The sequence below is a fragment of the Oncorhynchus nerka genome, linkage group LG10 (assembly GCF_034236695.1).
Source record: "Oncorhynchus nerka isolate Pitt River linkage group LG10, Oner_Uvic_2.0, whole genome shotgun sequence".
Lineage (NCBI taxonomy): Eukaryota > Metazoa > Chordata > Actinopteri > Salmoniformes > Salmonidae > Oncorhynchus > Oncorhynchus nerka.
Window position 1 is genome coordinate 48,708,884 of NC_088405.1, and position 25,281 is coordinate 48,734,164.

The 25,281-nt window shown below is 40.8% G+C and overlaps 1 protein-coding gene and 2 long non-coding RNA genes across 4 annotated transcripts; all 3 read left to right on the forward strand.

Moving 5' to 3' along the window:
* The first annotated feature begins 1,460 nt into the window (after positions 1-1,460).
* On the forward strand, positions 1,461-12,055 carry LOC135573752 (uncharacterized). Of its 2 annotated transcripts, none has more exons than XR_010464883.1 (2): positions 1,461-5,241; positions 8,209-12,055. It is a non-coding gene; the product is annotated as an uncharacterized LOC135573752 (long non-coding RNA). The 2 variants fall into 2 exon arrangements; XR_010464884.1 differs by having other exon boundaries at positions 8,226-12,055.
* A 2,876-nt stretch (positions 12,056-14,931) lies between these two features.
* On the forward strand, positions 14,932-23,717 carry slc25a35 (solute carrier family 25 member 35). The gene is made up of 5 exons (XM_029670113.2): positions 14,932-15,586; positions 16,109-16,174; positions 16,346-16,498; positions 22,890-23,024; positions 23,344-23,717. Exons 1-5 carry the CDS (start codon positions 15,215-15,217, stop codon positions 23,512-23,514), a joined length of 897 nt encoding a protein of 298 aa, XP_029525973.1. The 5' UTR covers positions 14,932-15,214; the 3' UTR covers positions 23,515-23,717.
* LOC115135430 (uncharacterized) lies at positions 16,505-20,482 on the forward strand. Its single transcript, XR_003864501.1, has 3 exons — positions 16,505-16,833; positions 19,350-19,839; positions 19,967-20,482. It is a non-coding gene; the product is annotated as an uncharacterized LOC115135430 (long non-coding RNA).
* Positions 23,718-25,281: the final 1,564 nt, after the last annotated feature.

Here is a 25,281-nt window from a genome sequence, read left to right on the forward strand (position 1 = left end):
TGGAACGGCAGGCAGAGAGAGCGTAAACAGTCAGCACAGCCCTTATATACGTCACAGAAAGTAGGTTGACCCTAGGAAGATCGGATCTCCGGATTGGTTCAGCTGGTTGTAGTCTGTAGTCTTCCGCCATTGGCTCAGTTGTCTGTCCGTCATCGTAGGATCTTCTTCGGGCACACAGTGTTCGGTTACATAGGAGATTATGTGTGTAATGTGGGAGCTATCCTGTAGGGGACCCCACAGGCTTTACTGTGAGCTGTAGCCATGTAATTAGCAGTAAGTTAGTCACCTGCATACGAAATATCAATTCCTTACAATACTGATGACATAAGGGGAAACCTGATTGCTCAATGGATCTGTGCTCAAGTTTGTAGGCCAACACAAAAGCTGGTGTTGTGCCGAAAATGTCCCCCCTGCCGGAACGCGCACACACTCAGTTCTTCATTGTTGCGACTTGCTTGCTAGTTGAGAATTCTGCTCTTCACTCCGTTGTCAGTTAGAAAGCTTTTTTTTTATGTGTGTCCTTCAAGGCAGCTGTCAATGATCACGTTAGCCTGTGTTTCATTAGATTTTTTTTTATGGCGGTTTGATCGTGGGGGAGGCACAAGTCATGTCTGCAGTTTTCAATCTGGCAATTTGTTTCAGGTTTATTAGTCTATAAATATATCTCTTTGCCAAAATGTGTAATCTCTCCCAAATCTTATTTGATTACCAGTTGTTCTGAAATGTTTACTGCTTGCCTACATTTTACTCCCTCCTCTATGTTTAATATAACACACATACATTAATTATAAATGTTGGTTGCCAATCCGTGAAGTTTGTTCTATAGAAAGTATTTGACTGATGTGTGCCACAGAAAGTATTTGACTCTAGCGACAAAATTAAGGAAATTAGAAGGCAGGGAGGATTTTGGCAAGCCCCCCATTCTAATTTCCTTAATTTTGTGGCTAGAGTCAAATAGTTTCTGTGGCACTACTTGTCAACATGAGCTACCAAAATGATTATGACGTGTGCCAGGCATTGCAGTACCAAAATAGAAGAGGGAGGGAAAAAGAATTTCGGAAGGCAAGAAAATGGCCTTGCGGACCCCCCTCCTCCCCCTCCCCCCCTTCTAATTTTCTTAATTTTGTCACAAGAGTCAAATACTTTCTATAGAACAAACTTCACATCAGGATAGGCAACCGAAATTAATGTCTTTGTGTTTTATTAAACATAGAGGAGGGAGTAAAATGTGGGCAAGCAATAAATATTTCAGAACAACTACTAGTCGAATTAGATATGGGGGAGATTACGAATTTTGGCAATGTGATTTATTTATAGACTAATACACTTCAAACAAATAGCCAAACCGAAAACTGCAGACATTACTTGTGCCTCCCCCGCGATCAAACCACCATAAAATATAATTAATAATTAATAATTATGAAACGCAGCCTGTGATCATTGACAGCTACAAAAATAAAGAAAATGCTTTTTGCTACTAAAATCTGTGAAATGTAGGCTAAACTAACAACTGAGTGAAGAGCAGAAATCTCACAATCTTACATCATTGTATCAATTAGCCTATTCCGGGCCTTCAAAGTTTCCTGCGCCAGAAAACTGTTTTTTATGACCTTTCCACTGGATATATGGGATCATCAGATCATGAGATGTTGCTCTTTCACACCGAGGCTTGGGGATTATCGAGAGTTGGAACGAAGGAGGAATTTAGCAACTATAATTTACAATCGATGTTAAAAAACAGACTTTGTTGACTTGTGTAAGGCGAAGACAAAATGAGTGGTGTACATGGTGAGTTAAGACGGTCACAAATAAGACATTGCCAAATGGGCACTTTCCAACATATGCATGATTTCTGGAGCTGTACCATATCTGCGCCACATCCCTCTCCCCTTCTTCTTAATACAGCATTTTAAATATATCAATACACACATTAGCTTCACACATATTGTAGAAGCTTTTCACTGACAGCCGCAACTCAGTCATCTAGACCTACTGCTACTCGCACTACCCAAATTACGGACTTCCCAAACACACTTGTGATTCGAAACCATCCACAGCTATTTTTTGTAAAAATAAGCTAATGATTCTCTGTGGCTAAGTCATGCTCTCTAATGAAGTGTTTTGAATTATTTTATTTAGAAATGAGTTATATAATTTTGGCAACACATCTATTTACTTTACTTTAACGTCCTAACAGTGCACTGCGCATCCGCCAACTTTCCTTTTCAACTCGCAAGAGGCTGAAACCAGAGATCTGTATATGACGAGGATATGCTCATGTCTCCGCCCTGACAACGGGCTTGGGTCTGCATATTATTCACATAGAAACGCATTGGGTTTATACTGGACAGATTTTGGCGAGAGTGAGCCCTATCGCTTCGCCTCTTCCTCTCTGTTGAAACTATATCACCGGAGAAAGCATCGAGCGAGCGAAACTGTAGGGGCAGAAATAGTATGAGATGCCATACATACTCTTTTGTTCCAGACAGGATCAGATACATGGTCTTCACATACCGATACAAGAGTGGCGCTGTTTCGTTCGCTCGGGTGCTTTAACTGAGATTGATGTCTCTGTCTCTATCAATATTCAATATTTTAGTTGGAAAGGCAAGGAGGTACGGTAGGGCAGGCCAGGCCCCCCAAGACCCGCACATAACGCCTGCCCTGGAATAAAATACCATCAAACTTAATTTAAAAGCTGTCTCAAATAGCCGCATGTCCCTTTTATTATGCGGGAATCGACACTGTTCTGTGATCAGCAGACATTTCAGCAAATAAACTCCTGTGTCTTTATACCTCAGTAAAATAGAAATAAATTGTATTTTTTTGTAGTTACTAACTCCGACATGGTATGTTTGTAGGTACTAACTCCGCCAGGATTCTTTGGAAAAAGCCTATGGGGACAAAGCCTATGGAGAAATTATGAGTTTATGGATAAACCCCGAAAATAAGATCTGTGTTAAACACGGGTTTAGGATATCTTATACACTTTAGTCTATGAGATAATCTTAATCATCTAACGTCACTTTTTGTAAATTGTGAAGCATTTATATAATAGAAAATGTACATAACGCACATAAAGGCTTCATAATTCACAAAGGTCATGTTAACTGACTGATATTATCTCATAGAGCAAAAGGTATAAGATCTCCAAAGCCTATGGGCGACTGCATTTCCTGATTTGTTCTCGTTTTAGATTTGGTTCATTAAGAAATGCTTCCAGCCATGACTGAATTCAAAAGTGAGTTGGTTTCGGGGTGTGGTTTGATGTGGGTGTCTCTTGTGTGTTCGCAGGTAGGGAGAGACACATTTTTTAGCCAATAAGCTTCATGCTGGTGTGCAACAATGTCAAAATTGGTTTGACTTTAGATAGGGACCTCAATAAATTACACAATGTAAATGGGACAATATTTTCATGTTGCACATCTTTAGTTGTCTCATTAATGCTTTAAATATTTGTATATGCATTTCTACAATTTATAGTTGGTTTGAGGATTTTAAGTAATTGACATTTGGAGCAATTGGACCTTTTAAAATATTATCTCATACATTGTGTAATTTACTGATTGGCCCTAACTAGCCTCATAAGGATATCGAATGTGAAACCAAATTGACCATGGGCATTAAGATCAGGTCTCAATGAAAATTGTTATGGTACCCTTCAATCCGTGACATTTTTTTTCCTATCACAAATCTCAGTTTTCGTCGAGACTGACAACAACATTTGTCTATTTACACCGTGTTGTCCATTTTGACACTAGAATAAATGTTTTTGACTCATATCGACGCAACATAGGCCATTTTCAAAATGAGAAGTTGCTTTTTAGGGGTAGTCCACAATGCTATATCAACTGATTTTTAAAAACCTTTTTTTGTCAAATTAACATTTTATTGTCATTTATGTTTAATTTATATAACAACATTCCGACCTTTGTTTAGCATTATCTAGTCCAAATATGGTATGATTCCACGATTTATATCCGTTTGATTTTCTTTCAATGTGGGACTTTTATTTTGAAGGCGAACCGCAAATTAAATAATTTTGGCTAATCCTTTTTTTGTTGCTAGCTTCACACAGGTCTCTTCCGTCTTGTTTTGCATTGCGAGTGAACCCCAGTGGGCGCATTCAAGCGGATCACTTTTAGGAAAAGGCTTAGCTAAAATGCTACAGTTGTCAACAATGTTATCCCCAACGCAAAAACTAGATGGAGCTGAACTTGGTAGCCACTACCTTACAAACAATCAGTCTCGACAAACCATCAGCAGGGAGAGGCTATACGGACACGCCTGGTGCTGTAGAGGACTGCTAATTCCTATGTAGGTGACATTACATTACTGCTAATTCCTATGTAGGTGACATTACACTACTATAGCTGAGACACATAGTAAAACAGGTTGGGCCCCATACAGGATATCTCTCACACACACACACACTCACTGTAATCATCCAGAACACTGTCACAACAGGATACTCCTAGCCACAGGTGCTAGCCGGCAGTTCGGCCACAACTCCCCTGAAGATAGGGACGCATACGCTCTTACACACTGACCCCAGAAGACAGGGACGACGCACATACAGTACACACATAGCTGCCGAGGACACCCAGATAAGACACCCACAGATTGGCAGAAAGCCTAGACTTAGAGACAAACTAACACACACACATAATCTCCCTCCCAGCCGAACATTGTGTGACTGAAGATAGCGCACACACCAGATCTCATTTTCAGCTGAACAGGGTGTGACGACCAAGAACAGGCATGGCAGGATTCTACGATGACGGACAGACAACAGAGCCAATGCCGGATGACTACACCCCAGCCTGATCCAATCCGAAGATCCGATCTCCTAGATATCAACCTACTTTCTGTTCTGTATATGAAGCTTGTACCCATTGTTAGCTAGTGTCTTTTTTGCTAGTCTCTGATGAGCTAACAGAGGGGCCCGTATATACGCTGTACCAGATATCTCCACTTTGAAATAAACCTGTCGCTTGTCGTACAATCTACCACCTTGTCTGCATCGATCCTTGACCGACTCACCCTTTATCATATCCCATTATCAACAGAAATGGTAGCAGAGGATGGTTTAATAACGATCCATCAAAGTGAGTTGATTTGGGTGTGAGAGGGAGAGAGAGTGAAAGGACGATTCACAGAGGACAGAGGTGAAGGAATTCGGGGGAGGACAACAATTCTGCTCAACTCGGTAAACTGATCACAAGGCGCACCACAAACAAGGTAAGCAAAACCTGTTAAATCAAACTTTGCATATTTTCGTATAGTCTTGTCTAAATTTTGATCAGTATTACCGAGTGAGTATGAATTCTTGTGTAAATTTATAATTTGCTGACAAGTTGAAAGTACAGTAAAGTGAATATATGTGGTGACAAACCGGTGACGACCGGGTGATCTAAATCATTGATGAGATATCAGTAGGGGGTCAGCACAGTCTGATAGCTTTCAATGATGAGAGATCACTTTAAGGCCTAGGATAGTCTCGATAGGGATCAGGAATAGAGATCAGTAGGGGATAGTTAACTACTATTCATTAAACCTGGCGCCGAGGGGGACAAATTGTAATTTTGTCCTGTGGCCCGGTCTAGGCCAGTCTGATAAGAGATTCTCTGATAAGGATCGGACATGTGTAATAAACTCTGATAGGGGTCAGCTCGATATGGATCAGGAATAGAGATCAGTAGGGGATAGTTAACTACTATTCATTAAACCTGGCGCCGAGGGGGACAAATTGTAATTTTGTCCTGCGGCCCGGTCTAGGCCAGTCTGATAAGAGATTCGCTGATAAGGATCGGCTTTCAGGGGTCAGAGATATAACGTGTTGTTTTGTCTTGTTTTGTCTATTTGTAACTGTTTATATTAAAATGCAATGTGCTTGTAATTGTTTCCATTAAGATTGTTGGTGGTTAGATAGAGAGAGAGAGAGAATTCAATAAGGGTTATTTGATAAATCCGAAACTTCTATGTTGTATGTACCTATGACTTCTGTGTTAAATGTATAATCAGGAACAAAATGACTGATGTATAATTGAAATAAGATCTGAGCACAATATTCAATATCAAGACTAAATAGTCGAATTGATCTCTATACAAACCCATGCGTTTTTTCTCAAACTGAATATACGAGGGAGCAGCTCTGAGATAAGGCAGAGTACGTGGCTCCAGGAATTCATCACGGGTATTTACCAGTGACGGGCTAAGTATACTCAGATAGTCTGAATATATATTTCAATTGGTCAAAATATACATATATATTTACTAAAATATACAATAAATGACAAATGGTGACCCCGACGTGGTCTGGTAAAAAGGACATCGCTGGACATTGGTGTGCCAGCCGATTGGCCAGTACTGTCGTCGGACGGTGTGTCTCACAAATCTTGACCGGTCAAATAAAAAGGGTAAGCAGACACCTGTTGTGAAAAACTAAAGTTCTGCACATTGGAGTTATCCAAATTTAGTTTTGTGAGATACCTGTTTGATGTAAGTTACTAAATTTAAACTACAATGATGTGTGAGATTGGAAAATAGTTGAGAAAGTAATATCTCCATTGGCAACTGCAATTTTATTATTGATCAACCATACTTAATGGTGCATTGTGTATGGGATGTACTAGTATGCCTGGCTGGTAGGTGGTAACAGAGAACACTTACTACATGTATGAATGATGGGTAACGAACGGGTGGCCACCAAAGCTTGAATGGATAGTCTGGGACTACATGTATGAGTGGTGGGTAACGAGTGATCACCAACTAATTGGGGGCCGATTTAGCCGTAGGGAAAGGGTATCACTTGGGTTTCAGTAAAGGCATGGGTTGTTGGCAGTATTGTAGTGTACATGGAATGTCGTTGGAAATGGAAAAGGTGTTGAGAGCGCTGAAGTCCACTCTAGGATTAAATAAAGGCAGAGAGGGCAAGGAGTGGAGGAGACGGGGTGAGAAGCTGTACAGAGAATGGACAGAAGGTGGGGCTATTGCATCTCCTACTGGTCTGCTTGCTGGGGAGAATGAAGATTTGTATGTGGAAGATTTGTGGAGCTGGTACCGGTGAGAATGTTGAAAAAGTCGCAGGCTTGCTGATGAGAGTTATATCATAGAATATTGGGGGGTGTGCATGACTGTTGGAAAAGGTGTTCAACTCTATTAACGTAAAATTCTGTGTGTAGAGTTATATTATGAGGTTTGAACTATACTAATATTGTAGAATTACATAATCAACATCTGAACATACTTACGATAAACATTAATTGAGCCACTGAGTAATAGATAAGATATACACTAGGTAAGGGGCGACGGGCGTGGTCGATGTAAGACGGGAGTGGTGTTCTAACCAAGTGCTGAGAAATAAGGTAGATTTATTTTGTTCTTTTAATTAGTTTACACAAGTTCTTCCCGGTTATTGATTTTGGTTTGATTGTTCAGATAAAACGACTGAAATTAAACAGGAGGTTAAGGTAGACTAACATTAGAATCTGTTTTCATTATGGGGAACAATGAAAGGCCCGCAGAGGGGATTGCAGGCTGAGGTTTTTATGTTAAAGGGACAGTGCACGTTTATCACAATTGTTTGTGTGTATAATGGCTGGGTATCTAAGAAGTATTTTTGGGGAGACAATTTGGAGAAACACGAATAAAACATGAAACACAGAGACAAATTATTTGAGTTTGAGGGGATTATCATAATTATTAGGTTTTGTTTTTGTAGTAAACGTTTGGGTTAAGGGGATTTTCACGTTCCCAGAGACATGGTATTTTACAGATAGGGGAAAAGGCAGACGGAGGGGCCCTCCGCCCGCACTGCAGAGACCTTGAAAGTTGGAGAGAGCAGAGGAGAGGTTTTGGAAAGGGGGGCAGGACAGGCAAAGATAACAGTTGCTGAGTGGAGACAGGGGAGAGAGTTGGACATGTGGAAAATGATGGGGGCGCTCCTTCATGATGATGTCAGACATAAGGATAATATACTAATCTTACCTAAGTCATGATTTAGAGTAGGTAAGGTTGTTACCTGGGCAGAGCCAGGTATCAAAAGGGGGATGGGTAAATGTGGTCTAGGATAGGATGGGGCCGATTGGATAAGAAACTAATAATTAAAAAAATATATATGTAAGCTAACAATTGGGCATAGAAGTTAAAGATATAATCAGATAAAACATATGAGAAATTGTTTGTTAACCAAGCCTGTATGTCCAGGATTTTATGCATTACAGGTGAACTACAGGTGAAGTCACTCAATCCAGTCCCAGAGGCTTGGGGACCATAGATGACCCCTGGTGACAGCTAGCTGAAAGAGCTACCCAGATTCATATCGCACGGCGGAAGGGTAAGACACATTTTTTCACTGTCGGACATTAAAACAGTGTTCGAGAGAAGAACTGGAATTAACAGAATTCCGGGGGCCAACTCTCGAATGAAGTAACCCTACCTGTCCTATCACCCCTGTTTTTGTTCATAGAAGTGAGGATGTGTCTGGCTCTGGCTAAGTGATGTGTATTTTGTTCCAAAATGAGCATAAGAGATCCCTAGATCGGGGTAGACAAGAAGTTAGAGTAGAGATTACATGATAACCGACTTCGGACAGTTCTAGGATTGGAGAAGAGGGTATCCTTATAGCAAGGGGGATCCCACAAGGGTGGATAGGTTTTCCATGATATGGGGAAACCTGGGAGCAATGTTGAACTTTGTAAAGGTGATGAAATCCTACTAACCATCAAAACTATTAAGCTCTCTGATGCAGGCACTCACACCCTCGGACTACAAAGGACGAGGACAGACATGATGGGTGTGTTTTCTATTAAGGTACTGCCAAGACCGGAGGTAACCGGACACACTCCTCTACCACCACTGTGTTAAAAATACCATTCAGGTAATTAATGTTAGAGACTATTCGGCTATTGATCAATTAGGAACTGAGACTGGTTTTGATAGTAGGGACAATTTGTGGCTGTCTTATATGAGGTACACAGCTAAAACCCTGAGAGGAAAGGACTGCATTATTTGTAGTCATGCTAGACCTGTTCTGGCTACACACCCATTTGCTGTAGGAGAAGGAGAGGGGTGGTTGTGTGTTCTGAGAAGTTTTTACCAGGTTAAGCCCAATTCAACCCTCTGTTCCTCTTTGAGCCTTGTGTTTCCTGCAGTACCTCCTCATCGGGCCTCTTGGGGTGTTGAGGCATATGGGGGCAATTAAGAGTGCATCACGGGTACAGGTAATGGCATTGATTATGGGGATTGCCTGAAGCTGATTGCAGTAGTAACATAACCATTAATTCCACTTGGCCAGTTACAGGCTGATGTGAGGTGGATGAGTGGAGCCAAGAGTGCTGAGACCCATTCTTAGAGGAGAATGGCAAGGTACGTGTGCTCTGACCAGTTTGATAATTCCACTGACCATTGTTGATGTTACTGCTGAACAGCTGTTGGGTTCTGTATCCAAGGGACCTGAAAACATTCCATCCCATGGGAGACATAGACGTAGCGCTCAGAGAATGTAGTTGACATAAACACTAACCTGTTGGGTGTGCCAGTGGGGGTTCCTCATGAGTTTCAGGCCTTGGGTAGGAATGATGGACTCTGGCACTTACTACCTACTATGGGTCCAGCCATGGTGGATGCTAGACATACTGCATGGATTAATTATATCTACTATAATCAACAGCGGTTTGTGAATTACTCCCGTGATGCACTCACTGGTATGTCTGAACAGCTTGAGGCCACATTTGGGGTTTCCAGACAGAATAGACTTGCCTTGGATATGCTTCTTGCCAGTCAGGGGACGTTTGCAAGATGTTCGGTAAACAATGTTGCACGTATATTCCTAATAATACCAGTCCAGATGATATCTAGGGCGGGCTTGATGCACTATCTGATAAGATGAGGTCCACGGGGGGGTGGAGGAGTCTGTTCTCTTGGCCTGGTTTGGTAAGTACACTGATATGATGGTTACTGGATTTCTGACCCTAATTCTTGTATTATTTGTTATTGATGTGATGTGCTGCTTGCATCATACCGTGTTCTAAGAAATATGTTACAGATATGGTGAAGGCTTCAGGCATGTTGCCTTTGCTTGATGCTCCAGTTGGAGATGCCGATACGGAAGCATGCTTTCAGGAGAGGATGGGACTGACTGAGGATGACCCATGGTATGCTGTGGGTGAGGTAGTAGAATAATTTTACACCACCACAGTTCCTTGTTATAAATTTTTATGATAGGTTCTTTCCAGTATGTTTGTTCTCCCTGTTGTAAAGGTTTAGAGTCCCTGGGTGGCAAGGAGCCCACCTGATACAGGATAGAAGTAGCTGAGAGGACCAGATGGTTTCTAATAATTCTTTCCTCTGTTTTCCATGACCAAAGTTTTATCCTACATCTTACATGTCAATAACAATAAAGTTTTATCCTGTTTTTGATAAGTGACACCCTTGTGGGTGTCAAAAGGGGGAAACGCATATAACAATAGACATATATCACTTGTTATTAATAATAAACTTTTTATTATTTTCATGAAATGCTATGACTGCTGAAATAAAGGATAATGAGTGTCAAAAGGGGGACTTAAATTTCACACCTTTGGGGTTATTTTACATTATAGCCATTACCATATATATTATCTGCTGTTGCCTTGGGTGGATGTGTGTATGTGTTATGTTCTCTAGCTGATTTGAAACATTGTTGAAAGTATCAGGGCCATGGAACTTTCTCATGCTGGGAAAATACAGAAGGGAGGGCACATTCAGAGCGTGGGGTTGCGAGAACAAGCAGTCTTTTGTTAGATAACAGGAGCCAGGTGCGAGATAACGGTATGGAGCATGAGACCCATCTTTTAGTTTTTGCAGCCATTTTAGTGTTGTGCGGCTGCGGTTGCATTCCATGTATCCGGTCCCTTACTGCTAGAGTTATCTCCAGAGCTATTGACCCTTCTTCCCCTTCCCAGATGTATCCTCTGCTTGCTAATGACCTGCCAGAGTTTGAGGATGAGGTGGAGAATACCCTTTAGAGAGTGTCACATATCTTTGGAGATGTGAAGAGAGGGTATCACAACTTTTTCCGGCTGGAAATAGTTGGCCTATGTAGAATATCATTTTTACTTTCATTTAGAGCTGTTGTTCTCCGCTCTGTTAAATGAGGGTTGTAAGTTCCTAGGTGGCTGGTAGCCAACTTAGTACATAGTGGGATTGAGAGGAGAACATGGTGGTAATACATATACATCCATTTCTTTTTAATGTTGTGCCTTTTTCATAGCCCCTTTGGGAAAAGTTTTCTTTTGTATCAGAATCTAGTTAGGTTGTGTCACGTCTCTGGGGAGACGTGAAGAGAGGGATTTGTAGAGGACTGCTAATTCCTATGTAGGTGACATTACATTACTGCTAATTCCTATGTAGGTGACATTACACTACTATAGCTGAGACACATAGTAAAACAGGTTGGGCCCCATACAGGATATCTCTCTCACACACACACACACACTCACTGTAATCATCCAGAACACTGTCACAACAGGATACTCCTAGCCACAGGTGCTAGCCGGCAGTTCGGCCACAACTCCCCTGAAGATAGGGACGCATACGCTCTTACACACTGACCCCAGAAGACAGGGACGACGCACATACAGTACACACATAGCTGCCGAGGACACCCAGATAAGACACCCACAGATTGGCAGAAAGCCTAGACTTAGAGACAAACTAACACACACACATAATCTCCCTCCCAGCCGAACATTGTGTGACTGAAGATAGCGCACACACCAGATCTCATTTTCAGCTGAACAGGGTGTGACGACCAAGAACAGGCATGGCAGGATTCTACGATGACGGACAGACAACAGAGCCAATGCCGGATGACTACACCCCAGCCTGATCCAATCCGAAGATCCGATCTCCTAGATATCAACCTACTTTCTGTTCTGTATATGAAGCTTGTACCCATTGTTAGCTAGTGTCTTTTTTGCTAGTCTCTGATGAGCTAACAGAGGGGCCCGTATATACGCTGTACCAGATATCTCCACTTTGAAATAAACCTGTCGCTTGTCGTACAATCTACCACCTTGTCTGCATCGATCCTTGACCGACTCACCCTTTATCATATCCCATTATCAACAGTGCCCAAATTGATGACTTATGTCGAGCAGTGAGAGTCGTCCTCAAGAGCCCCCTTAAAGGCCGAATGTATCTCTAGACTAACATGGCGCTCTATCTTTATATCTTGACAGTAAAATAAGCAAGGAGATAGACCAGATGCTTTTCAACTTTCTGTGGAGAAACCGTACCCATTACATTAGGAAAACTGTTGTAATGAACACTGAATTTTCTGGACTTTACTACCTTAAATAATACTTTTAAGATCAATTGGATTAAACAATTCCTAAGAAGGCCCACTTCTATCTGGAATTTTATTCCTCATCATGTCTTCTCTACTTTTGGTGGCCTTAACTTCATGTTGTTTTGCAATTATAATATTGACACAGTTCCAGTGAAACTTTCTGCTATGTTCACCCTCACAATTACAACACTTAACTTTTAAATTTCTCCCACATTCACCGTAATCATGTTCTCCTCCACATTTTGCACACTTTTTGATTCCTTTACATTGAACAGCTATATGTCCCATTCTTTGGCATTTACAGTGCATTCAGAAAGTATTCAGACCCTTTGCCTTTTTCCACATTTTGTTATTCTAAAGCGGATTAAATAAAACACAGTACCCCATAATAACAAAACAGGTTGTTAGACATTTTTGAAAATGTACTAAAAATAAAAAACTGAAATATCTGTAAGAATTGTCCGTAGAGCTCTGAGACAGGATTGTGTCGAGGCACAGCTCTGGGGAAGGGTACCAAAAAATGTCTGCAGCATTGAAGGTCCCCAAGAATACAGTCATTCTTAAATGGAAGAAGATTGGAACCACCAAGACTCTTCCCACAGCTGGCCGCCCAGCAAAACTAAGAAACCAGCAATCAGGCTTTTATGGTAGAGTGGCCAGACGGAAGCCACTCCTCAGTAAAAGGCATATGACAGCCCGCTTGGAGTTTGCCAAAATGAACCGAAAGGACTCTCAAACCATGAGAAACAAGATTCTCTGGTCTGATTAAACCAACTTTTTGGCCTGAATGTCAAGTGTCACGTCTGGAGGAAACCTGGCACCATCCCTACGGTGAAGCATGGTGGTGGCAGCATCATGCTGCGGGGATGTTTTTAAGCAGCAGGGACTGGGAGACTAGTCAGGATCGAGGGAAAGATGAATGGAGCAAAGTACAGAGAGATCCTTGATGGAAACCTTATCCAGAGTGCCCCAGGACCTCAGACTGGGGGGAAGGTTCACCTTCCAACAGGAAAAAAAACATAAGCACACAGCCAAGACTGCAGGAGTGGCTTCAGAGTGGCCCTGCCAGAGCCCGGACTTGAACCCGATCGAACATCTCTGGAGAGACCTGAAAATATTTGTGCAGTGACGCTTCCCATCCAATCGGACAGCGCTTGAGAAGAATGGGAGAAGCTCCCCAAATACAGGTGTGCCAAGCTTGTAGTGTCATACCAAGAATGCTCGAGGCTGCAATTGCTGCCAAAGGTGCTTTAACAAAGTACTTAGTCTGAATACTTATGTAAATGTGATTAATAAAAATGGTAAAAATTGCACACAGAAATACAAACCTTGTTTTGCTTTGTCATTATGGGGTGTTGTGTGTAGATTGATGAGGGGGGAACACTTGAATCACTTTTAGAACAAGGCTGTAATGTAACAAACCGTGGAAAAGTCAAGGGGTCTGAATACTTTCTGAATGCACAGTAAAACAACGCAGTGCCCTCACGAGCCCTTAGAGATGTGGCTAGAAACTTCAGTGAGATAAAAAGGTGTCTGCCGAAGTTGTGTTACCTGCCGCCCCAAGGTTAGAACTACCTTTCTAGGGGTTCTGATGCTTCTAGCCTTGAGATGCATTTTTTTTATTTACAACATATCTACAGTATTTCACTTTTTAATGTGTATAGTATTGCTTACTAGATGTTGTCCAGTGAATTATGTAACCACTCCCTCTTCAAATCAGGGTTTATTGGAAAAAGCTTTACAAAAGAGGACATGTATTATATCTTTGTACTCCCTGATGAAGGCCATGCAGCCGAAACGGATCAGAGTTTTTAAACTTTTCCATTGAACATTGCCACAAAAATGAAGGCATTTTAATTAATTATATTAAAAAGTGCCTCGGTCCTCCTTTCCTTTTGATGACCAATTTACCCCTTTTTCCTGTCTGGCAAAATCTACTATTGTGTACCTCGGCAGTGCTTGCTCCCCTTTGTTTTTGTTTACGTATAGTAATCTGTAATATATCAAAATGGATGATGGACATCAACAAATTAATACATACCATACGATTTACGTTTACAGTGAGGGATTCAACTCATCTGGCCAGGGCCCCGGGTAGGCGTGTTTTGCACCCAGTAAAAGTTGATTGTATTAGTTTTGGAGTCGGACTGCCTCCCAGGCGTGAGCCAGGTGCCCTGTTCAAAGCCCACGGCAAAATCGTCTTAATTATGTAGGTGAGTAGAAATCTGTGCTTTAACGTGTCTTTATCTGCCTTCCCAAATGAAACCTAGTGTAAAAACTCAAACATTTTATGGAAAAGAGATGTTGTATGTTTCTTGCTGATACACCATGCTGTCTGTCGACATGACCGAGAGGCAGAGATTACTGTTTTTACTTTTGCCCGTTCATATCACCGGTGATGGATCCGTGTCTTGCAGATCAGTATAATCAAATCCGCCCTATGTTACGTCTACCCCTGATTCCAGGTTAGCCAACGGTCCTCTACGTTGTGCTCTGATCGTCCAATCAAAAGAAGCCGGATGAAGTATGTGCTTAACTCGGCGTTTTCATTGGCCAAGAAGACAAGCCAAGGCTTTGGATGAATTCATCAGCACATTGCACACGTGATATGTGCGCACTGGTCCTGATTAGCTGACAAACAGCTGATGAACATGGCAAGGACACAGTTTAAAGGACAGACGGGAGGAAGGCATACTGTGTAGAAATAACCACAATGGAACATACAAACTATTTTTAGGGTGCGACCGATTATTTATTATCGTCCCGCAGTAGTCTGTGACCTTGGGATTTTGACAGATTTTGCTTAGAACCGGCGATTTGGAATTCTACATATCTTTCATATACCGAATTTCATTTAGCTAAGGTCGAGCCCATTTAGCAATGGATTTTATATTGAGCGGGGCAGCTGCCTGCGGAGCTTGCCTGTTCACTAACCCACTGGAGGTTGTGAAAACTCGAATGCAATTACAAGGAGAGCTCAAAAACCGAGGGACCTACCAGATTTACTACCGCAACGTTTTCCACGCTTTTTACACTATCGGCAAAGTAGATGGACTAGCTGGTTTACAGAAAGGGTTGGTACCGGGACTTGTCTATCAGTTTTTCATGAATGGAGTTCGGCTTGGGTCGTATTCAATCATTGAGTCATCTGGATACATCCACACGGATGGGAGGGTTAGTGCTGCTAAAACCACAGTAGCAGGGGCTGCCGCTGGAGTAGTGGGGGCAGTGATGGGAAGTCCCATCTACTTGGTGAGTATTGCGCATGCCCCGCATCATGGATTATCATTTGTGTGTTTATATTTATGGCTAGTGAGTGACCGTTCCGTATACAGGTGCATTTTAATGTCTGCCCTGTAGTGTTTAATGCTGAAAACATCCCCAATATCAGCATGACGTTGTCAGTGGTGTAGCCTCCAGACCAGCGGTTCCCAACCGTTTCCCTTCCGGGTTCCACCAAATCACCGTCAAAAACTCGTGAGGACCACCATTCGCGGAGTCGCGAATCTTTTAGCTTGCTGGTCTAATTTGGTAAATTTTATGTAACAGATTAAAATACTATTGCTTTTATATTATTATACACAATTTGCATTGTTTAGTAATGTAAAATAGCTTATAATACCATTAATACTCCCGTCTGTTTAAAAAAAAAAAGATACAAATATTAGTAAAAATAATTTAAAATCGTGTACCACCTGCAACCACTGCTCTAGACTTGAGGACAGTTGGTGAGATGAGTGAAGGCTTAACATTCCTGTTCTTTCCATCACTCAGGTGAAGACTCACATTCAGAGTCAGGCCACTTCCTCTATAGCTGTTGGACATCAGTATCAACATCAGGTAAAGTCTAGTCGTCCATCAATCAAATAAATCATGTTTGTCAAATGTTCATATACATTGTAACTACTGTACTCACCCCTTCCATCCATTTCTACATCTTATTCCTCCATCTGTCCTTTTACCCCTCCACGTCTCACCCCTTCTACCCCTCCATCCTTCCCTCTCTCTCAGGGGATGGTCCATGCTCTGGCAGCGATCCACAAGCAGCATGGTATCCTAGGCCTGTGGAGGGGCTCCAGTGCAGCTGTACCCAGGGTCAGTGTGGGGTCAGCTGCTCAACTCTACTCCTTCGCTGCCTCCAAGGAGCTTGTCGTCGACCTACAGGTTAGGACGGGTTGTTAAGATAATTCTCTTGGGACAGACTGTTAACATATCCTAAATTGAGTAGCTGTCCAGCGAGCAGGCAAGATTTGGTCCTGTGATGCCAAGATTTGTGTGGTAGTACACTCTAAAAATTAGGGGTTCAACTGGAGTCCTTCTAAGATCCTCGAAGAACCTTAAGGTTCTTGGCAATGAAAAACAGCCCCCAAAAGGTTATTTGAAGAACTTCTTAGGAGGTGGGTTCATCGAGGAACCCCCATTGTTGCTGGAGTTCTTCGGGGGAACTTCGCAACTGAAAACATTCACGCCAAGTTTGAATGCGACAACAGTTTAAAAAGGTAAGCTGGGTTGATGTTTGTCTCTGAATATGTATCAAAATAATTTATATAAAATACCAATGAATGACGAAGACCATTATGGTCTTCTGTGAATAGCTTCCTTAACGTTTCTATAGCTGTCACGCTAGTTAGCTATAGTACAGTAAAATTAACTTAAATATTAGAAAGTTGGGTTTGACAGTTGGCGTTGTATGAGCTACTGTACCGTTAGCTATGTCCTTACTGGGCAGGACTAGGTTTGTATTATTTCCTGAACTATATTCTGTCCCATTTTGTATATTGTTTCCATAAAGCCAACATGGCTTTACACTCATTATTAACGTAAGTTTCCAATCTAGAGCAGTTCTCATGTGACCATGAACTAGTTAATGTTAGCTTTGTTGACGTTAGCTAGCTAGCCAACACTTTTATTTAGTAGCATTTTGTTTTAGCTAGCCTACTAAGGACGGTGACCTGTCCAGCCGAGTTGTACAATGAACTGAATCGGACAATGGAGGGCTTCCTCTTTATATAGACTGCTACAGTATGCAATACTATTATGAACTCATAAGGGGACATAGCATTACGTTGTACAATACGATCCCGTTTTGGAAATGTTACATGTATGCCCCCTTGTGGAGGGAAATTAATAGCTTAGATGGTAGCTACAGATTGGATTCAAATGCAAAATGGTATTAATACAGTGACGAGACTAGCTCTTTTGTATGATTGTATGCCCTTCAGAATCCAAACACAGTATTGTCACGCAGCAAAATGTTGAGTATAATATTTCAAGTCAGACTGATAAAATATAGCTTGAAATTTGATATTGGGCCTGAATGGCAGTATTTTTTTACTGTATGGCTAGTGCTTTCTCCAATATGTTTCTATTTTGCATTCAAGTTTGTAAATGACATTTCTTTCAATATTAATTTAATATATATATATATATATACCTTGGCCAAATACATTTAAACTCAGTTTTTCACAATTCCTGATATTTAATACTAGTAAAAATTCCCTGATTTAGGTCAGTTAGGATCACCACTTATTTTAAGAATGTGAAATGTCAGAATAATAGAAAAGTGATTTCTTTCATCACATTCCCAGTGGGTCAGAAGTTTACATGCACTCAATTAGTATGTGGTAGTATTGCCTTAAACAATTTAAACTTGGGTCAAATGTTTCGTGTAGCTTCCCACAATAAGTTGGTTGTATTTTGTCCCATTACTCTTGACAGAGCTGGTGTAACTGAGTCACGTTTGTAGGCCTCCTTGCTCGTACACGATTTTTCTGCACACAAATTTTCTATAGGATCGAGGTCAGGGCTTTGTGATGGGCACTCCAATACCTTGATTTTGCTGTCCTTAAGCCATTTTGGAACAACTTTGGAAGTATGGTTGGGGGTCATTGTCCATTTGGAAGACCCATTTGCGACCAAGCTTTAACTGATGCCTTGAGATGTTGCTTCAATATATCCACAATTTTCCTCCCTCATGATGCCATCTATTTTGTGAAGTGCATCAGTACCTCCTGTAGCAAAGCACCCCAACAACATGATGCTGCCACCCCCGTGCTTCATGGTTGGGATGGTGTTCTTCGGCTTGCAAGCTTCCCCCTTTTTCCTCCAAACATAACGATGGTCATTATGGCCAAATGGTTCTATTTTTGTTTAATCAGACCAGAGGACATTTCTCAAAAGTATGATCTTTGTTCCCATGTGCAGTTGCAAACTGTAGTCTGGCTTTTTTATGGCAGTTTTGGAGCAGTGGCTTCTTCTTGCTGAGCGGCCTTTCAGGTTATGTCGATATAGGACTCGTTTTACTGTGGATATAGATACTTTTGTACCTGTTTCCTCCAGCATATTCATGGTCCTTTGCTGTTGTTCTGGGATTGATTTGCACTTTTCTCACAAAAGTACGTTCATCTCTAGGAGACAGAAAGTGTCTCCTGCCTGAGCGGTATGACTGCTGTGTGGTCCCATGGTTTTTATACTTGCGTACTATTGTTTGTACAGCTGAACGTGGTACATTCAGGCATTTGGAAATTGCTCCCAAGGATGAACCAGACTTGTGGAGGTCTTCAATTTTTCTTCTGAGGTCTTGGCTGATTTCTTTTGATTCCCCCCCCCCCCCCCATGATGTCAAGCAAAGAGGCACTGAGTTTAAGGTAGGCCTTGAAATGCATCCACAGGTACATCTCCAATTGACTCAAATTATGTCAATTAGACTATCAGAAGCTTCTAAAGTCATGACATTTTCCAAGCTGTTTAAATGCACAGTCAACTTAGTGTATGTAAACTTCTGACCCACTGGAATTGTGATACAGTGAAATAATCTGTATGTGAACAATTGTTGGAAACATTACTTGTCATGCTCAAAGTAGATGTCATAACTGACTTGCCAAAACTATAGTTTAACAATAAATTTGTGGAGTAGTTGAAAAATGACTTTTAATGACTCCAATCTAAGTGTATGTAAACTTCTGACTTCAACTGTTCTTTGACACATTTTCTCTTCCTTTTGAAATTCTTATAGAACAGAACATGGACACAATGCAATTGGGATCAAGAAGAAGGTAAGGATTTGTTGTAGGACAGCTGCATTTGAAGTGTACATTTAACCTCCATGGCAGTCAAAACAAACGGAACTCTATTAGCATACACGTGTGCAAATGATCTTTTCAGATATTCTCAAATGAATCAAATCCATAGAATGGATATAGACAAAACGAAAATGTAAAGGACTCCGTAAGGCTAGTGGCAAAATGCTAGCAGAGTTAGAGGTGAGGCAGGGGTGAGGACATCATCCTGCTATTTCGGCAGTCCCTGAAGGACAATACAGAAGAGGCACACAGGTATTTGCTCTTGTTCCTTACCTTTCTCTGTAGTCAATACATGGTACATTAAAAATATGTATTTTGTAATAAAATTAGCAAATGTAGTAAGATCATTGCTTTACTAGGACTCGAGACCACAGCTCTTGCCCTTCTTCAATGAGGACCCGAGTGGCCTTTGTCTGTGACAAGGTATGCCTATGCACAAATTATTTTCTTCATAAACATGTGTGCATGCTTATAACACTACAGCTGAACATTCTTAATGTTTTTTGGTAATTGTATGTGTATTAATCTTTTCTTTCTTTTGTTGACACAGGTTTCACCGCTCCCAACTCCTTTACTGAACATCGGTGGAAATTAATTTCACCATGTGAGTGAAATCACGCTGGCCTTTGCTGGGGAGAAAATCCACGCCCATGGGACTTGGGGCCCTGCTAGGGCTGTATTTAAAAAAATATATATATATATATTTTCACTAACATTTCCCAAAAATGTCAAAACACATGTTCTTAAGTTACTGTGTTCTGGGGATAAGAGAAGTTGGGGTGAAGTTACAAGGGCTGGTCTTAAAGATGGCAAACATAACTAAGTGGTTGATGGACACACACACTAAAGCAAAAAAAAATCAGTATTTAGCATCAAGTCTACAATATTGTTAGTTTACCTATGATTTGTTTTTATTGTACGTACATTTATGAAAAAAATATTGTAATGAAAAGCTCTATACAAAGTAAATGTATTATTATGGTCTGACATCTGCAGAATTTTGTTGTGTTTTGTAAATATTAATTCACATTTGTGGTGCCACTAAATAAAAAATTATTTAAATCAATATTGTTGTTATTAAAATATTGTACATGGAGTTAAATTTTTCGCTCTGAGACCTTGAAGTAGTTGTTTCACTTGATCTGCAAGGGCCGTGGCTTTTGTGGCGCGATCGGTAACTATGCTTCATGGGATGTTGATGTGCAGAGTGTCCCTGGTTCGAGGAGAGGGACGGAAGAAACACTAATTTCTGAGAGAAGTAGGCATAGATCAATATCTTTGTCTCTGTCGGCCTATTCCATCATTAGGCCTATGCCCCATGAATGTTGGTAGTTTGTTGCCAGTACAAACTCCACATCAAAGTGAATTTATAACACAGATGTTGTGTTTTATATCATAGAGGACAGAGGTATTTGGGAAGTTCCACAATAACGGAGTTACTCGTTGACTCAGAGTTTTCACTTTAAAATATATGCCAAACAAAAACCATTGATTTAAACTGTATATAGACTTGTTTTATTTTGTTCTACTGTATTAATGACTGTTTTGTTTAGTCCATGTAACTGTCGAATTGCTATGCTTTATCTTGGCCAGGTCGCAGTTGCAAATGAGAACTTGTTCTCAACTAGCCTACCTGGTTAAATGGAAACCAAAAACACTTTTCACAAACCATATAAGGACTGTGTTGAAAAATGTACACAAAATGTCACAAACACATTTACTGGAAGAACTGTGCAGATGCAAAGATTGGTGACAGAATTACAAGAATCTCTTTTGCGACCACGTTTTCCAAAAACTCTGTTAACCCTTTACACTCGTACCCGTATGCAGGTTGAAAATGACATTTGCCCACTGATAAGCGCCTAAATTGGACCGCAGTGGCTGTACAGTAACATACTATAAATGTCAGAGCTCAGGTCTCCTTCACAGCACTCTATGGGTTTTGAATGACAGCCGTCCTGAATTTGAGCACCGCACGCAACAAGAAGTTGCCCCAATCTCCAACTAATTAGGCAACTTTTTTGTTGTCTGAGTGAGCGAAATGCTGAAAATTAAGAGGACTGTATGTATTTTGAAAGATGAGACGTTGAGGATTATAATACATGTCATACAAGCAAGCCAAACAGCTGTGAGTCCAAATGTGTACTTCATATTAAAAAAAACTCAGGTCATAAAAAAGCAATTTATAGTTAATTACTCTTTGAGTCATAAAAGTGCATAGAAATTACTTAGGTACCTTGCACACTTTGGAGAGATGTGTGGTCACCTGGAGACACTAGTTAGTCCTCTCACTCAAACACTTGTACTTTTGTTGTCTCATGTTTCACACACCCCACATTTCCAGGATAATTTTTTATCATGTTACTGAATGTATCCAGAGTATTTTCTGATTTCATTATCAACAAATGTGAAAAGTACAGTAAATCTAAAATGCACATCAAATCAACAGTGTAATGTTTGGATTCAGAATGACAGTGCATTCGGGAAAATATTCAGACCCCATTACTTCTAACATGTATTGAAATGTATTGACTCAGGGGTGTGAATACTTATGTAAATGAGATGTATTTAATTTTCAATAATTTTGATTACATTTCTAAAAACATGTTTTCACTTTCTCATTCTGGGGTATTTCATTTAAAGTGCTCGAAAGCTTTTTTCTGTCATTCTATATGTATTTTATATTTGTTTCATAGTACAGTTTCTTAATTTTTTGTTTAGTTTAGTCACATAATCTCTCGATTTACAGTACATTTGATGATTAGCTTTCCAGCCAGACTTATTTGCCATTCCTTTTGCCTCATCCCTCTCAACCATACCATTTTCAATTCCTCATCAAACCATGGGGATTTAACAGCTTTTACAGTATGTACTGTATATATTCCCTAGTTTCTAAAATTGTTGGCCTCTTAGCTTGCATTTGAAACCTATGAACTTCACATATTGGTGCTCATGGGTTCTTTTAGATGGACATTTGTCATTTCCCATTGTGCCCATTTGTAAATACTGTACATAATGTACTACAACCTTATGGTTACCACCGCAGTGCTCTGCATTTGGTAGGGTGTTCTCGGTTCATTTTGGGACATTTGACACCATTCATAATATTTCACCAGTTACATGGTGTTTACATAACTCTGTTTGGTGGGGAAGAAATGACTACCTATGGCATTATTCAGCTCCATCTAAACTAAGTAGTTAACAGAAGTTTAATGTTACAGAAGAACACTGCATCAATCAAATTTTTTATTATTTTAGACATATCAAATGATCTGCTATGTTAACAGCTGGATACTGGCTGTCAGACCATTAAGAGATGGTTCCTTAGACACTGATAAAAGCCTAGTCCTGGACTAAAAGGCACTTACAGTAGAGATTTTCCACTGTCTGGGACACGTCCTATAAGTTATTTTTCGGGAAACCAGCTCTAAGCATACCTCACTAAGTTACTGTTTTCTCTCTCCCCCTGGCAGGTGTTCCCAGAGGGCAGCTGGCTGGTGGCTCTGTGCGCAGGGATGATCAGCAGTGTGGTGGTGGTGGCAGCCATGACACCCTTTGACGTGGTCAGCACACGGCTCTACAACCAACCTGTGGATCATACAGGCAAGGTCAGTGGTTTACTTTACATGGTCCTTCCTGTGTGACTCAGTTGGTAAGAGCATGGCACTAGCAACACCAAGGTCCTGGGTTCTATTCCCGCAGTGATCACATACTAAAACTGTATGCTGTCACTGTGCTGCCCTGTGGCTCTGGGGAAAAAAACTCACGAGGGAAAGGGTGTGTTGAGCAAAATATGAAGATTAATATTCCTGCAGGTCTAGAGTATTGGTAAAAGGGACCCAAGTTGACCCACTGTTTACCACATGAATTGTCTTAATGTAATTGTACTACTCTCTAACATGGCTCTGGATATACTCTAATTTCCAGGGAGAGCTCTATAAAGGTTTTGGGGACTGCTTCTCGAAGACACTGAAGATGGAGGGTGTGACAGGGCTCTACAAAGGCCTGGGTGCATCCTACTTCCGTCTGGGGCCACACACCATCCTGTCTCTACTGTTCTGGGATGAACTAAGGAAGCTCTGGCAGCAGCACAGATAGTAGCCGGCAGGCAGGACAAGCTCTACTCTGCCAGCAACACAGATAGTATCAGGAAAGGGAATGGTCGCGTTCCAGGCCATCTACAAAGCAGTTGCGCTGCATAAATGATCCAATGATTGCCACGTCATCTACATTGCACCTGCTCAGGCCCACGTGTTCACACTGCAACTATGCGCATCACGTATGTCTCAACCCCCCCATCCTTCATCTCCTGGAACATTCCAGTGCTTGTAGCATTCTGCCATATGGCCTCAAATTGCACTGTTCTATTTTTATCCGTAGCCCACACCTTTTGAATATTTACATAATACATTTGATTCATCCACTGTCATAGTGATGGAGGATAATTTGATTTCCAGTTTTTGAGGAGAAGTTTTTTCAAAATCATTGATGAGAAAAGTATGGTCCACCTTGTTTGAGTATCTCACCACACCCTAATATGCCACGTCTTGAAATATGCAGATAGACAGATTAAAAGCAAATTTACATTGTAAAACCTCTGACAGCCAACTGTCTAACTCCGCCCATAACTTTTGGACCTAGAAGGCATGGATTATTAAGTCCATGTTAGTTTTACACTTGAGACATGACTCTACTGTTGTCATGTAGAATTTGTGAAATTTGTCTCTTGTATAACAAATTCCATACATGAGTTTATACTGGATTAAGCGTGCATTTTCGTTAACTGTAATTACGTTAGTTATGTTCCAACACTCCATCTTGTGCCAGGCATCAGAATTCAATGTGGTTACTGACATCCAGGAGTTGGGATGTGGTGCGTGACTGCAATGTAGGTGGCCCTGAACATGAACGCAGTCAGGTATAAAGATAAAAACTCATTAAGCCACAGGTCAGTTCACAGGTTAAATGATCCTTCATTTAATGAGTTTGTAGCCTGATCCCAGATCTGTTTGTTCAGTCTTGCCAACTCCTATGGCCATTGACTATACAGCGTAAACAGATCTGGGACCAGGCTTATGCATTTGGTCTTGAGATATATGTCAATAGTGGAGGAGTTTACTTTTGTGTGTAAACTTTTTTTAAACTAGAGCAAAGGTTCTACACTCCAATAAGAATCTAAATCAAACTGGTTTCTGATCTCGGAAGCACAAAATGAGGTAACAAATATGCTGCTGTGGTGGCTGACACGTTGTGGTATGCAGCAGAATAGTTTATCCATCCAATAAGAATAGGAAGATGTTTCTGAGTCAGAATAATTCCCAATTCTTCTGCAGAATGTTCACCACAAGCTTCCTCCACTTGTACTAATGATAACGTCCTTACCTCATCCAAGTTACTGACTGCTGTGAATTTATGTAGCTTGTGTACTAGGAAACCTCTACTACACAATTTAATTTACAGAGAATTAGAACATCTACAGATTAGGCAAGACTTCTTCAAACGTACATGAACAATCTCAGCACAGTATTAATATAGAAAAAAATCGACCTCCAGAGTAGATTTAATGATTTACAAACCCATCTCAATAGTTGTTTTCACACATTTAATATAAATTTACCGCAGAAATTAGACATGAGTTTATTTTTATAAAGTATAGTGGGATTTGTTCATACCGCTTGCCTTACTGTAAAATTGCTCTCTGGATGTATAGCTTACTGCTTCTATTGATTCTAAGGTTGACTAATATTGCACATTGGGTCTGCTTACTTGCACAGCTGGGTTATTGAATTGCTGTACATCCATTACAGGCATTTTGATCTCTCTAATGAATGTATTAATTGTCTTGTGTAGATCCAATCGCTGAAG

Bases quoted from the DNA above. Each gene is read 5' to 3' on its own strand.
- slc25a35 (XM_029670113.2), top strand. From the start codon at position 15,215: ATGGATTTTATATTGAGCGGGGCAGCTGCCTGCGGAGCTTGCCTGTTC. The intron at 16,499-22,889 runs GTTAGGACGGGT...TCCCCCTGGCAG, and splicing joins AGCTTGTCGTCGACCTACAG to GTGTTCCCAGAGGGCAGCTG. The intron at 23,025-23,343 runs GTCAGTGGTTTA...TCTAATTTCCAG, and splicing joins CTGTGGATCATACAGGCAAG to GGAGAGCTCTATAAAGGTTT.